Here is a 15,661-nt window from a genome sequence, read left to right as displayed (position 1 = left end):
GAGTGAATAGAAAGTTTGAGTTTATACTTACATTTATAACAAAGATTATCATCTATTTATAATTTCTCAATAAATCATTCCTGTGTTTTCATCCCTTGTTCCATCTTGACCTTCAGAATTGGTCTAATTCTGTATCTAATGTTTTTTTACATTGAGTTGTTATATCATATCGGTTAACACACTGCTTTATCAAAGTTGATTTCATTCTCCTAGATCACAGTGAATCTTAAATACTGAAGGAATTTAGAAATGGCAGGTGATGTCACTGAGTAAATATTGCTCATTCCCTTAAAACTCAGAACTGGTGAAAGGGGAAAAATAATCTGACGGCCTCCAAAACAAATGCAGAAACAAATATTCAGAAAGTGTTTAATTAATGAGGGAAATGGCATTAGGTAACATGGAGAATTGCAACATAGACCAAAAAAAATATATATTTTTATGATGGTGAATAACTTAACCAACCATTCAAGGCTATAATAAATGTTTGAGTAATTTTGGATGACAACATATCCAATTAAAGACGAGTTGGAATTACTGAAATCTGTCACCTGAGCAAGGCAGCTTGAGATGTGATACATACACAAATGCATTAGGCTCATTATTATGGAAGTGAATTGTGGCAACAAAGATTTTAAAAGGGTAATTAAGATTAAATTCAACTTGTCTTTGTGAAAACAAATCAATTCTATGCAGTGAAACACAAAGCTGCCTTTTTGGCATTAAATCACTGCCTAAGTACATGCATGGGTTGTGATCTCTGATTTAGCCATTAGAACTTTCAGAATTCCACACTCATCACCAGTATGTTTAAAATGGATTAACAGCTTTAAAAGGGGAAGATGAAAAAAAAACTGGAAAGCAATAAGTGCAAATCTAAACCGCACAGAAGCTTGAGAAGCAGCAAAGCCAATACTCAAGTGGCCAGACTGTGACTGCAATGCAGTTATTGTTATTCCTCGAGGGGAAAAAAGTATGTTCACAAAATTCTAGTGTTCTGGTGAGTTGAAATATGGCTTTATTTTTAAATTTTAAAACAAACCCCAACTTCATGACCGCAATGTTTCCTTTGCACTTAAAAAAAAATCACTTACTTATCCTTTTGTAATCAAAAGTACTTATAGGAGAATTTCCTTCATGCCTTTGCAGGTGAGTTGTCTTTATCCAGCTCTGATGAATCCCTTCATGGAGCTATGGACGGTGCAAAGACCAGGAGGATGTCAGATCCTCCAGGTGAGTGAAGCCATCAGCAGCTATTTGTAATAGAGATGTAATGCTGAGGCTCTATAAGGTGCTGGTCAGACTGCATTTGGAGTACTGTGAGTTAATTTGTGCCCCATATCTGAGGAAGGATGTACTGGTCCTGGAGAGGATCCAGAGGAGTTTCACAAGAATGATTCCAGGAATGAGTGAGTCAGCATATGGTGAGTGTTTGACAGCACTGTGCCTCTACTCACTGGAGTTTAGAAGGTTGAGGGGGGACTTCATTGAAACTTACAGAATAATGAAAGGCATAGATAGAGTGGATGTTGAAAGGATGTTTCCACTGGTGGGAGAGTCTGGGACCAGAGGTCATAGCATCAGAATTAAAGGGCACTCTTTTAGAAAGGAGGTGAGGAGTAACTTCTTTAGTCAGAGGGTAGTTCGTGTGGAACTCATTGCCACAGAGGGCTGTCAGTGGATATTTTTAAGGCAGAGATAGACAAATTCTTGAATAGAACGGGTGTCAAGGGTTATGGAGAATAGGCAGGAAAATGGGATTAGGTGGCAGAGATCAGCCATGATTGAATGGCGGAATGGACTCTGGGCCGAATAACCTAATTCTACTCCTATAACTTGTGAACCTATGAACTACTGAGTGTTACAGGAGAAAAAAAGGCCTTTGATCTGTTATATCCTTCACACTAGATGTATCGTTCAAGCCAAAGGTTTCACAGCTATTGAATGGAGAACATTTCATCTGTACTTCCCGTATCATATTCTAATTCAAAAGCCTGCTACAATATCAGGCTTTGAAATCAGATAAAAATAAATGAAAGCAACAACACACATAGAAGTAATCATGTTCAAAATGCACAAGGACAGCTGTAGGATGTGTGCTCATCTTGACCAGGAATTTGTAATAGACCCAGATTCACTCAGCGTATTTTTTAAAAAAAAAGCCGTGCAAGACAACATTTATTGGAAATATAAGACTAGATCACACCTCAGGTCAGCATGCTCATATGAAGCAAGTAAGACTGTTACATGCTGGGTTTCTAAATGCATGGAGAAAAGTGGTGGTTCCTTGGGTATCACATCAAAATCAGGAAACAATGATTATCACAAACGTAAGAAATCTGACAAGATGTAAAGAAGCAATTATAGTGCATTCAGAAAGTATTCAGACCCTTCACTTTTTCCACATTTTGTTACGTTACAGCCTTATATTTAAATGGATTAAATTTTTTTTTTTTTATCATCAATCTACGCACAATACCCCAGAATGAATAAGCAAAAACAGGTGTTTAGAAATCTTTGCAAAAAAATTAAAAAGAAATAACTGAAACATCACATTTACATAAGTATTCAGACCCTTTGCTATGACACTCAAAATTGAGCTTAGGTTCATCCTGTTTCCAATGATTATCCCTGAGATGTTTCTACAACTTGATTTGAATCCACCAGTAGTAAATTAAATTGATTGACATGATTTGGAAAGGCACACGCCTTTCTATATAAGGTCCCACAGATGACAGTGCATGTCAGAGCAAAAACCAAGCCATGAAGAGGAAGGAATTGTCCGTAGACCTCCGAGACAGGATTGTGTCGAGACACAGATCTGGTGAAGGGTATAAAATAATTTCTGCGGGTCCCGAACAGCACAGTGGCCTCCGTCATTCTTAAATGGAAGAACTTTGGAACCTAACTCAGGACTCTTCATATAGTTGGCCGCCCGGCCAAACTGAGCAATTGGGGGAGAAAGGCCTTGGTCAGGGAGGTGACCAAGAACCAGATGGTTACTCTGACAGAGCTCCAGAGTTCCTCTGTGAAGATGGGAGAACCTTCCAGAAGAACAACTATATCTGCAGCACTCCACCAATCAGGCCTTTATGGTAGAGTGGCCAGACGGAAGCCACTCCTCAGTAAGAGGCACATTACAGCCCACTTGGAGTTTGCCAAAAGGCACCTAAAGGACTCTCAGACCATGGGGAACAAGATTCTCTGGTCTGATGAAACCAAGATTGAACTCTTTGGCCTGAATACCAAGCGTCACGTCTGGAGGAAACCAGGCACGCTCATCACCTGGCCAATACCATAACTACGGTGAAGCATGGTGGTGGCAGCATCATGCGGTGGGGACGTTTTTCAGCAGCAGGAACTGGGAGACTAGTCAGGATCGAGGGAAAGATGGACGGAGCAAAGTACAGAGAGATCCTTGATTAAAAACCTGCTCCAGAGCAATCTGGACCTCAGACTGGGCAGAGATTCACCTTCCAACAGGACAATGACCCTGCACACAGCCAATACAATGCAGGAGTGGCTTTGTGACAAGTCTGTGAATGTCCTTGAGTGGCCCAGCCAGAGCCCGGACTTGAATCCGATCGAACATCTCTGGAGAGACCTGAAAATGGCTGTGCATCGATGCTCCCCATCCAACCTAACAGAGCTTGAGAGGATCTGCAGAGAAGAATGGGAGAAATTACTCAAGTACAGGTGTGCCAAGATTGTAGCGTCATACCCAAGAAGACTTGAGGCTGTAATCGCTGCCAAAGGTGCCTCAACAAAGTATTGAGTAAAGGGTCTGAATACTTATGTAAATGTGATATTTCAGTTATTTCTTTTTAATTATTTTGCAAAAATTTCTAAGCAATTATTTTCACTTTTTTATTACGGAGGTATTGTGTGTAGATTGATGATAAAAAAAATTTTTTAATCCATTTTAAAATAAGGATGTAACGTAACAAAATGTGGAAAACGTGAAGGGGTCTGAATACTTTCTGAATGCACTGGAAATATCTCCATGAACAATCCGATTGAATGTTGTGGAAATTCATATTATAATATATGAGAATGAAAAGTAATTTGGAGAGATTTTATTCAATGTGAAATTTGTTACAGAAAGTGAAATTGGGAGGAACAAAAGACAGGATGAAAGGAGAGAACAATGGCCAGAATCTTCTACAATTAAAATCTGAGAGATTTGGATTTTAGTTGTGGAATAATTTGTTTTCAGTACCAAAGATGTTGACTGGGTGTAATTGATGCATTCCCTATCGTTTAAGAATGGATAGGCCTTAAAGATTAAATGCTCCTTCACTACTTTTTAAAGGTGTTAAAACAGCACTGTGTGTCACTTTGTTGTTGTTATTGGGTTCTTTGTATAGTGCCAGTTTGTGCCAGGTTTAGCACAGTGCCTCTCTGTTGCAAATTTGCACAGCTGCTAGCAATTATCCCCTATAATACATGTACCATTATACAAGCAACAGCCTACCAGTATCTGATACTACTTTGGGAATGGATGCTGCAATGATGGATGAGTGGTTTGAGTGGGGGCTTGTATTGTGAGAGAATTTGCCAAGCAGGTCATGGGAACTATTTGGTGAAGAGCAGTATTCTCAGGTAACATATTCATATAACATAACATATAACATATAACAACTACAGCACGGAAACAGGCCTGTCCGGCCCTACCAGTCCACGCCGACCATTCTCCCTGACCTAGTCTCATCTACCTGCACTCAGACCATAACCCTCCAATCCCCTCCTATCCATATACCTATCCAATTTACTCTTAAATAATAAAATCGAGCCAGCCTCCACCACTTCCACCGGAAGCCCATTCCATACAGCCACAACCCTCTGAGTAAAGAAGTTCCCCCTCATGTTACCCCTAAACCTTTGTCCCTCAATTCTGAAGCTATGTCCCCTTGTTGGAATCTTCCCCACTCTCAAAGGGAAAAGCCTACCCACGTCAACTCTGTCCGTCCCTCTCAAAATTTTAAAAACCTCTATCAAGTCCCCCCTCAACCTTCTACGCTCCAAAGAATAAAGACCCAACCTGTTCAACCTCTCTCTGTAGCCTAAGTGCTGAAACCCAGGCAACATTCTAGTAAATCTCCTCTGTACCCTCTCCATTTTGTCGACATCCTTCCTATAATTTGGCGACCAGAACTGCACACCATACTCCAGATTCGGCCTCACCAATGCCCTGTACAATTTCAACATTACATCCCAACTTCTATACTCGATGCTCTGATTTATAAAGGCAAGCATACCAAACGCCTTCTTCACCACCCTATCCACATGAGATTCCACCTTCAGGGAACAATGCACAGTTATTCCCAGATCCCTCTGTTCCACTGCATTCCTCAATTCCCTACCATTTACCCTGTACGTCCTATTTTGATTTGTCCTACCAAAATGCAGCACCTCACACTTATCAGCATTAAACTCCATCTGCCATCTTTCAGCCCACCCTTCCAAAAGGCCCAAGTCTCTCTGTAGACTTTGAAAATCTACCTCACTATCAACTACTCCACCTATCTTAGTATCATCTGCATATTTACTAATCCAATTTGCCACACCATCATCCAGATCATTAATGTAAATGACAAACAACAGTGGACCCAACACAGATCCTTGGGGTACTCCACTAGACACTGGCCTCCAACCTGACATACAGTTGTCAACCATTACCCTCTGGTATCTCCCCTTCAGCCATTGTTGAATCCATCTTGCAACCTCGCTATTAATACCCAACGATTTAACCTTCTTAATCAACCTTCCATGTGGAACCTTGTCAAATGCCTTACTGAAGTACATATAGACAACATCCACAGCCTTGCCCTTATCAATTTCCCTGGTAACCTCTTCAAAAAATTCAAGAAGATTAGTCAAACATGACCTTCCAGGCACAAATCCATGTTGACTGTTTCTAATCAGGCCTTGTTTATCCATGTGATTATACATATTGTCCCTAAGTATCTTTTCCATTAATTTTCCCACCACAGACGTCAAACTAACAGGTCTATAATTGCTAGGTTTACTTTTAGAACCTTTTTTAAACAAAGGCACAACATGCGCAATGCGCCAATCTTCCGGCACCATCCCCGTTTCTAATGACGTTTGAAATATTTCCGTCATAGCCCCTGCTATTTCTGCACTAACTTCCCTCAATGTCCTAGGGAATATCCTATCAGGACCTGGAGACTTATCCACTTTTATATTTTTCAAAAGTGTCCGTACCTCCTCTTCTTTGATCCTATTTTGACGTGATCTTCTCTCATTCCATTAAACTCCAGAGAATATAGTCCCATCCTACTCAATGTCTCATCACGCAGCAATCCTGCCATCCCTAGAACCAATCTAATGAATTTTCTATCTGGTAAGTGCAATTTTGGTGATATGAAGAAATCAACACTGTATTCAAGGTGTGGTCTCATGAATGCCCTATACAATTACTCAAGGGCTTCCTTACTTCTGTAATCAAAATTCTTTAAAAAAAAAAAGAAGAGTTTTCTCTCTTAATCACGCTGCATTAGCATGCTGGCTGGATAATCTTATTTTGTTGCATACACCTTCCATGTGGAACCTTGTCGAATGCCTTACTGAAGTCCATATAGACAACATCCACAGCCTTGCCCTCTTCAAAAAATTCAAGAAGATTAGTCAAACATGATCTTCCAGGCACAAATCCATGTTGACTGTTTCTAATCAGGCCTTGATTATCAAAATAATTATATATATTGTCCCTAAGTATCTTTTCCATTAATTTTCCCACCACAGACGTCAAACTAATAGGTCTATAATTGCTAGGTTTTCTTTTAGAACCTTTTAAACAAAGGCACAACATGCGCAATGCACCAATCTTCCGGCACCATCCCTGTTTCTAATGACGTTTGAAATATTCATTGTGGAAGAAGGCCTCCTGGGCTTAAGCTAGACACTCCTGGTTGGAGATTGTCAAGGAGGTATCGGTATAGAGAAGCAAACTTCTTCACATGAGATCCAGGGGGAGATAGCTAACAGGAAACAGAATTGGCTTTCTGATAGGAAGACTGAGGGTGATGATCGAATGTTCTTTTTTGGAATGGAGGCCTGTGGTTGATGGTATGCCTGAGGGATTGGTGCTGGCCCCATTGTTGTGCATAGTTGAGGAGCGTTGTTGAGTAGGGAGACCTTTGAGATCTTATGTACATAATTCACTAAAAGTCGCATCGCAGGAAGATAGATTGATGAAAAATACTTTTGGAACGTTGCTTTCATCAGTCAGGGAACTGAGTACAGAAGTTGGGATATTATGATACAGTGGTACAAGATGTTGATGAGGCCACACTTGGAGTATTGTGTTCAATTTTGGTCATCTTGCCGTAGAAAAGATGCCATTAAGCTGGAAGGAGTGCAGAGAAGGTTTACAAAGATGTTGCCAGGACCCAAGGCTTGAGCTATAGGGAGAGGTTGGTCATGTTAGGACTTTATTCCTCTAACGCAGGAAGATGAGGGGTGATCATATAGATGTGTATAAAATCATGAGGGGAATAGATAAGGTAAATGCGCAGGGCATTTTTCACAGGGTAGGGAAATCAAGAATATAAAGGGCATAGATTTTAGGTGAGAAGGGAAAGATTTGGTAGGAATCTGAAGGGCAACCTTTTCACACAAAGGTTGGTGGTAAATGGAATGAGCTGCCAGAGGAAGTGGTTGAGGCATGTAAAATAACAATATCTAAATATTTGGGTTGGTACATGGATAGGAAAGGTTTAGAGCCAAACGTGGGTGAAAGGGACAAGCCTATCTGGGGTGTCCAGGTCAGCATGGATATGTCAGGCCAAAGGGCCTGTTCCCATTCTGTATATCTCTATGACTCTACATTAGAGTTCGAATGTTATAACACTGCTTCGGGGCAGACAGGATTAGTGAAACCTAGTTGTTTTGTAAGGAATTATGAACTGATTTTTCAGATCAGTGTATTAGAAAATCGTGTAAAGCTAATTGTGGATATTGCGCTACTGTAGATATAATTTGGCAGAGCAGAACAAAGGTGCCAGCACAAAACAAAAACCCAAAAAGTAAGATGATGCATTTCCTAATGGGTGCTAAAACCACCAATAATGGGTCCAATTTTGCTCTATTCTGGGTTGGTACTTTTTTTTCAGGTTGTGCAGCAGTGTGCTTTTTCTAAACAAAATGCTGGAAATGCTCAGCAGGTCTGGCCACATCTGGAGTAAAAGAAACAGAGACCATGTTTCAGCACAAAGAGGGGTCTGAGGATAGGTTCCCACCTGAAACATCTTCCATGCATTCCCTCCACATATGTTGCCTGAAGCACTGATTTCCTACGAACTCTTTGCTCAGGCCAAAACCCTTTGTCAGAATTAAAAAGGAGCCAAAACAAGCTTGTAAAGTTGCAAGAGATATAGGAATGAAGATAATAATAATAATAATACATTTTATTTATATAGCGCTTTTCATATACTCAAAGACGCTTTACAGAGATTTTGAGAACATAGGGAAATGAATAAATAGATAAATAAGTAAATAAATAAATGAACAGAGAAAGGAGACAGAAGGTGAGGTGACCTTCAGTGGTTGAAGGCAGTACTGAACAGGTGAGACTTCAGCGATGTTTTGAATGTGGTGAGTGTGGGGGAGTCTCTAACGGTTTGGGGTAGTGAGTTCCATAGGGTGGGAGCAGCGATGGAGAAAGCCCTGTCCCCCCAGGATCTGAGTTTAGTCCGGATGTGGGGGGGATAGGAGATTGGCAGCGGCAGAGCGGAGGGTGCAGGTGGGAGTGTGCCTGTGGAGGAGGTCGGTCAGGTAGGATGGGGCCAGGTTATGGAGGGCTTTGTAGGTTATGAGGAGGATTTTGTACTGGTTTCTCTGGGGGATGGGGAGCCAGTGGAGTTTATAAAGGACGGGGGTGATATGGTCAAAGATGTTTCAGATAGGGTCAAAACAGGGTAACCGAGGGGATAATTCAAAAATAAGATTGTGTTCAGTGAGTTAATGGGGACAGTTAGAGAGTGAGAACAGGAAACAAAAGAATGTCGAAGTTGTGAAATGCAGAGCAAGACAAGTCTAGCAGGCCAGGCTGACCATAGAGTCATAGATTCACATAGCTCTTAACCAGGCCATTTGGCCCAACTCACCTATAATGATAAGTATCACTCTTTGGAATTAAGTCCATTTCCCAACACGTGAACCAAAGTCTTCCATGGCTAAATGATTCGTGTTCATCTGGACATTTAAATGATTCAAGTCCCAGCTTCAGTGACTCTCTCAGGTAAAGCATTCTATGTGCTTACCACTCTATAGGGGAAGAAGGTCCCCCTCATAACCCCTCTGATTAATTTTGCCTTTAATCTGAAACTATGTCTTCTAGTTCTATCTCCCTCTGCTATGGGGAAAATGTTCCTGCAATCTACTCTATCTATACCCTTCATAATATTATAAACCTAAATTATGTCCTTTCTTAAGTTCCTCAGCTCCAGGGAGAACCAACCTGGCTTCTCCACGCTCTTCTCAAAACTGAATTATTCCATCCTGAGCAAGATCCTGGTGTATTTCTCTGCACCCTTCTAACAGCTTTGTGATTGTAACTGCATGCAATACCCGAACTGCGGTCTGACCAGGATTTTATTTATTAAGTTGAAGCCTAACCTTCCTACTTTGGTCTTCAGTACTCCAACTAATGAATAGCAGTTTGCTGTATGCCTCCATAACCATGTTACCTGCTTGTGTTGTGAACTTCAAGACAAGTCGAGATCATTGTCATATGCACAAATATGGCAAGGTTCAGATAGGGTGAAAATGCAGACAACACTCGGAAACAAATTATATTTAAACTATACATTACATGCACATTCTGAAAAGTAGTGAAAAGAAAAAGACTGCAAAAAAAAAAGTTTATTAATTCAAAACACAATTCGACAAAACTCCACAGAATGCAAGGGATGGTCTGCAATGTTTTGTTGCCAAACTATGATTAGGATTGCACAAAGATGGACATAAAATGCTGGAGCAACTTGGCACTTCAGGTGACACATCTGGAGAAAATGGACAGGTGATATTTCAGGTCAGGACCCATCCACTCCCGACTCAATGTCACCTATCCATTTTCTCCAGAGATACTGCCTGACCTGCTGATTTACTCCAGCATTTTGTGTCTTTCTATTGGTATAAGCCAGCATCTGCAGATTCTTTGTGTTACATTCCGATTGTGCAGTTAGGCTCAAGGACTGACTAGCTCTAGGTTCAAGGATGCATGCATTTGTACTTGAAGGGTCAGAGTTGGAGCTGCAGGGGGAGATTTCAATAGGCAGTCATTGAATTGGTTGAATGATTGGCTCAAAATTGGCTAATTGAGCAGCCAATTAAAAGAAGGCAATTTGGGGAGAAGGAGAGGGGCATTGGCAAGGAGACTGAGACCAGGAGGGGGAACTCGAGGTAAAGGTAGTGTGTAGGAAAGAACTGCAAGATGCTGGTTTCTAATCGAAGGTAGACACAAAATGCTGGAGTAACTCCGCGGGACAGGCAGCATCTCTGGAGAGAAGGAATGGGTGACGTTTTGGGTCGAGACCCTTCTTCAGACTGACATCAATCTGAAGAAGGGTCTCGACCCGAAACATCACCCATTCTTTCTCTCCAGAGATGCTGCCTGATGGTACAGTGTACTGTTTCTTGTGAGTGGTTAGTGTTATTTTTATTCCTTGTGGTTTTAGTGCAGTAGAATGGTGCAACGTTTCTCCTCCGGTATTTGGGGAGTCGGGGAAACTGCTGGTGTTGCTGAAGATTACACCTGTGGGAGTTGTGTCGAGGTGCAGCTCCTTGCAGGAGCTGGAGCTGGAGCTGGCTGACCTCAGGATCATCCAGGAAAATGGAGCTTCGTAGATAGGAGTTAGGACAAAATCGTCTCGCCCAAGGTACAGGATGATGGGTGACCATGAGGAAAGGGAGTAGACTGAGAGTGCAGGTGACCCCTGTGGCTATTCCCTTAAACAGCTATACAATTTTGGATGCAGTTAGGGTGGATGACATATAAGGTGTTCGGGCTGTGACACCAAGCCTGGCTCTGAGGCACAGTGGGGAAGGGTGATGTCAGACAGTGGTAGGTGACTCTTTAGTTAAGGTGTCAGATAGGAGATTCATTGGCAACAATCAAGACTCTAAGATGGTTTGTTGCCTCCCTGGTGCCAGGGTCCAGGATGTTTAGTAGAGGTTGCATGAAATTCTTAAGAGGAAGATATCACAAAATGCTGGAGTAACTCAGCGGGTCAGGCAGCATCTCAGGAGAGAAGGAATGGGTGACGTTTCGGGTCGGGACCCTTCAGACTGATGTCAGGGGAGGGGGCGGGACAAAGAAAGGATGTAGTTGGAGACAGGTAGAGAGTGAGAGAACTGGGAAGGGGGAGGTGAAAGAGGGACAGAGGAGCTATCTGAAGTTAGAGGTCAAGGCGGACTGAACAAAGGTGTTGAGCGAAATGATTGCAGAGCCTGCGTTTGGTCTCGCCGATATAGAGAAGTTGACATCTAGAGCAGCGGATGCAATAGATAAGGTTGGACGAGGTGCAGGTGAACCTCTGCCTCACCTGGAAAGACTGTTTGGGTCCTTGGATGGAGTTGAGGGGGGGGGGGGGTAAAGGGAGAGGTGTTGCATCTCCTGCAGTTGCAGGGGAAGGTACCTGGGGAGGTTTGGGTGGGAAGGGACGAGTGGACCAGGGAGTTATGGAGGGAACGGTCTCTGCGGAAAACAGAAAGGGGAGGAGATGGGAAGATGTGGACAGTAGTGGGATCCTGTTGGAGGTGACGGAAATGTTGGAGGAAAATCTGTTCTATACGCTGGCTGATGGGGTGGAAGGTGAGGACAATGGGGACTCTATCCTTGTTACGAATGGGGGGAGGGGGAGCAAGAGCGGAGCTGCGGGATATAGAGGAGGCCCTAGCATAAAACTTGCCTGATCCTCTTGAGAGGAAGAGGTCATTGTGCATGTTGGCATAAATGGCATAAATAAGAAAAGGGATGAGGGCCTGCAGAATGAATATAGGGTTAGGCAAACAGTTATAAAGCAGGATCTGCAGGATATTGATCGCTTGATTAATCCTGGTGCCATGTGGTAGTGAGGGTAGGAACAAAAAGATAGGGCAGATGGATGGATGCATGACTGAGGATTTGGTTCAGTGGGCAGAGATTCAGATTTTTTGACTTGTGAGATATCTTCTGGGGCAGAGGTGACCTATACAATAGGGATGGGCTGCACCTGAACTGGAGGGAAACCAATATCCTGGCAGGAGGGTTTGCTAGTGCTGTATGGGTGGGTTTAGTCTACATTGGCTGGGAGGGTGGGAACCAATGCGAGGACTGAGGCAGGTGAGAGGCTGGAGGTCAACGTGGAAGGTAATGAAAGATGGTTTAGTGGACAGAATAGGCAAGAATGGCAAAGAGTGAGGAAAGACTGCTAGATTGAACAGCTTTTATTTTAATGTGAGAGGCCTGATGGGTAAGGCGGATGAACAGTACGTGGATAGGTATGTGCGACTGGGATGTTCTCTAGGCGTTATGTATGTTATTCCTACAGATCAGTGAGCCTAACATATGTGGTAGGCAAGTTACTGGAGAGTATTCTGAGGGATAAGGTAGATACGCATTTGGATTGTCAGGGGCTGATTAGGGATAGTCAGCGTGGTTATGTAATGAGTGAGATCCTGTCATGAATCTAATTGAGTTTTTTGAAGAAGTAACTGTGGTGTATTATGATAAGAATCGACAAGTGAGACAGGTTCAGGACCCCCTTTTTAAAATGAAGGTAATCTTAAATAACTGAAATTAGCAAGTGCCTTATTACTAACAATAACCATTCCCAAAATTACTACTATGCAAAGTTACTTGTTATCACTAGAGACCCTCTTGTAGTTTTAACAAGTCTCAGTCCATCTGTGTGTTCATATTAATGAAAACAACTTAAACAACTAAACAGTCCTTCATGCCGAACATTTCCCCTTTTAAAAAAAAAAATGAAGCTTAAGGGACATAGCGGTCTGGAGGCTTCCTGACCCTTGATGATCGGCGTGGACTCAGCGGCGCAGCAGCTGCAGCTGTACGGTCCACAGTCCCTGGCTCGCTGCATGATGACATGTCCTCCGGCTATGCGGGTTGGCTCGGTGCAGAAGTGTCAGTGGTTGAGTTTTCAGTGTCCTGATCCAGTCCATCTCCCATGACTCTGAATCTCAGCTGATCTCCATGTCTCCTGTAGGTGATGTCGGTGTCTCCTCCTTGTACTTTGTAAGACACCGGTCCTGTTTGATCCACTATGACTCCAGGAATCCATTTGCGTCCTCCCCCAGCCGAATTGTATAAATACACTGGGTCATCCACTGAGAAACACCTGTCTGCTGCACGGAGGTCATGGTGAAACTTCTGCTTGTACTGTTTTTTACGAACAGCGGCTGCTGTGTCCGGACGGATGAAATCCAGACGGGTGCGCACGTGTCTGTTCAGAAACAGGTCAGCAGGTGACTGACCAGTAGTGCAGTTTGGTGTGGTGCGATACTGCATCAAAAAGATGGAGACCCTGTCCTCCACATCCATTGCGGTGTGTGTCAGCTTTTTCATTCCACCCTTGAATGACTGAACGTACCGTTCTGCCAGGCCATTCGAGGCAGGGTGACCAGGAGCACTTGTAGAATGAAGGATTCCATTCTGCTGCATGAAGTTTTTAAACTCCTCTGACGTGAACTGCGTTCCATTATCCGTGACAATGTGCTCCGGCAATCCATAAGCTGCAAACAGTCTTCTCAGTCGTGTGATAGTGGCTTGTGATGTGATGCTAGACATTTTAAACACCTCCAACCACTTGGAGTAAGCATCCACCACCAACATGAAAGTGTGTCCCAAAAATGGACCAGCAAAGTCTATGTGTAGTCTTTTCCAGCTCTGGCCAGGAAATTCCCATGGATGCAAAGGCACCTGACACGGCATCCTTTGCTCCAATTGACATGACTCGCATGCTCTGCAAACTTGCTCCACCTCTGCATCAACTTTAGGCCACCATACGTACTTGCGTGTTAGTGCTTTCATTTTCACAATTCCTGGATGGCCAGAATGCAGCTCCTTTAAAACAGTTTTTCTCAACTTTTCAGGAATCACCACTCTGGTGCCCCACAGGACACATCCTCGCTCTACTGAAAGTTCACATCTACGCGTGTGGAAAGCTTTCAGAGTCTCATCCACTTCAGCAGGCCAGCCATCCATGACAAATTTCAGCACCTTTGACAACACGTTGTCTGTGCATGTTGCACGTGCCACTTGGTCTGCGTTCAGTGGAGCCTGCTCAAGATGTTCAGTTAACAGTGTGTATACGCTGTCAGTGATGGCTGTGGTCCCTGCGTCGTTTGTGTCAGGCAGCGGAACTCTTGAGAGGCCATCTGCATTACCATGTTTCCCTGAGGCACAGTACTCAATGTGATAATCATAGGCAGAGAGAATTATTGCCCATCTTTGGATTCGAGCTGCAGCCATGGTAGGCAGGCTTTTGTGTTCTCCAAACAGTGTTAGCAGGGGTTTGTGATCAGTCACAAGTTTGAATTTCCTCCCCCACAGGTATTGGTGAAACTTCTTTACACCAAAAATGAGCGCCAGTCCCTCTTTCTCAATCTGAGAATATTTCTTCTCAGCAGGGGATAATGTGCGTGATGAGAAGGCGATGGGGCGCTCCTCCCCTGTAGGCATTTTGTGTTGTATGACAGCTCCAATGCCATACGCTGAGGAGTCACAGGCCAGAGTGAGAGGAAGCTTTTGGTCATAGTGCACCAGGATCTTGTCACTTGTGAGCAGCGATTTGCACTTGTCAAAAGCTTTCTGCTCTCGACTTTTCCACTCCCACGACACCTGGTCTTTCAGCAACCTGTACAGGGAAGCAAGCACGGTGCTTTGGTTGGGCATGAACCGTCCATAATAATTCACTAGTCCCAAGAAAGCTCTCAGCTCTTTCACACAGGTGGGGGCTGGTGCATCCTTTATTGCTCTGACTTTCTCCGGTGACGGCTGAATGCCCTGGCTGTTTAACACATGACCCAAGTATTCGATTTGTTTCTTTCCAAACTCACACTTTGAGTCCCTGACTCTCAGTCCGCTCTCCTGCAGTCTCTGTAGCACTTTATGCAGGTTTTGCAGATGCTCTCGTTCAGTTTTTCCTGTGATGAGATCATCCAGATACACCACTACATTCAGATCTTTCATGAGGTTCTCCATGATTCTTTGGAAGATGGAGGGTGCTGCGCTCACACCAAAAGCCAGTCTGTTATAGACAAATAAGCCTCGGTGTGTGTTAATGGTCAACAGTTTTTTTGATTCTTCCTCCAGAAGTACCTGCTGGTACGCTGAGGCGAGGTCAATCTTTGAAAACACCTTTCCTCCACTGAGGGTTGCCATCAACTCCTCTATCCGTGGCAAGGGATAAGTCTCTGTAGTGCCAGCTTGGTTTACAGTGAGTTTGTAATCTCCACACAGACGAATGGTATGGTCCTTTTTTTCAACCGGAACAACGGGTGCTGCCCATTCACTATGTTTGACCGGAGTAATTATGTTGGCCTTTTCCAGTCAGTCCAATTCAGCCTCCACTCGTGCTTTCATGGCAAATGGCAGTGGGCGGCTTTTGCAAAACTTTGGGCGGGCCCCTGGTTC

At 43.4% G+C, this 15,661-nt stretch overlaps 1 protein-coding gene across 28 annotated transcripts in view; it reads left to right on the top strand.

Annotated features, from left to right (window-relative positions):
- Positions 1–15,661, top strand: part of nrxn1a (neurexin 1a) — a 1,341,442-nt gene that overhangs the window by 132,781 nt on the left and 1,193,000 nt on the right. For 19 of the 28 annotated variants that reach the window (XM_078404791.1, XM_078404790.1, XM_078404793.1 and 16 more), the window contains one exon: positions 1,150–1,233. The exons of the other annotated variants lie outside the window; for them this stretch is intronic. In XM_078404791.1, coding sequence (XP_078260917.1) covers positions 1,150–1,233 — 84 coding nt within the window. The remainder of the gene's footprint in view (positions 1–1,149; positions 1,234–15,661) is intronic. 28 annotated transcript variants of the gene reach the window in all.

Source organism: Rhinoraja longicauda, chromosome 9, assembly GCF_053455715.1.
Source record: "Rhinoraja longicauda isolate Sanriku21f chromosome 9, sRhiLon1.1, whole genome shotgun sequence".
Classification (NCBI taxonomy): domain Eukaryota; kingdom Metazoa; phylum Chordata; class Chondrichthyes; order Rajiformes; family Arhynchobatidae; genus Rhinoraja; species Rhinoraja longicauda.
The sequence above is the reverse complement of the archived record's forward strand: the minus strand, read 5'-3'. Positions and strand labels throughout refer to the sequence as shown.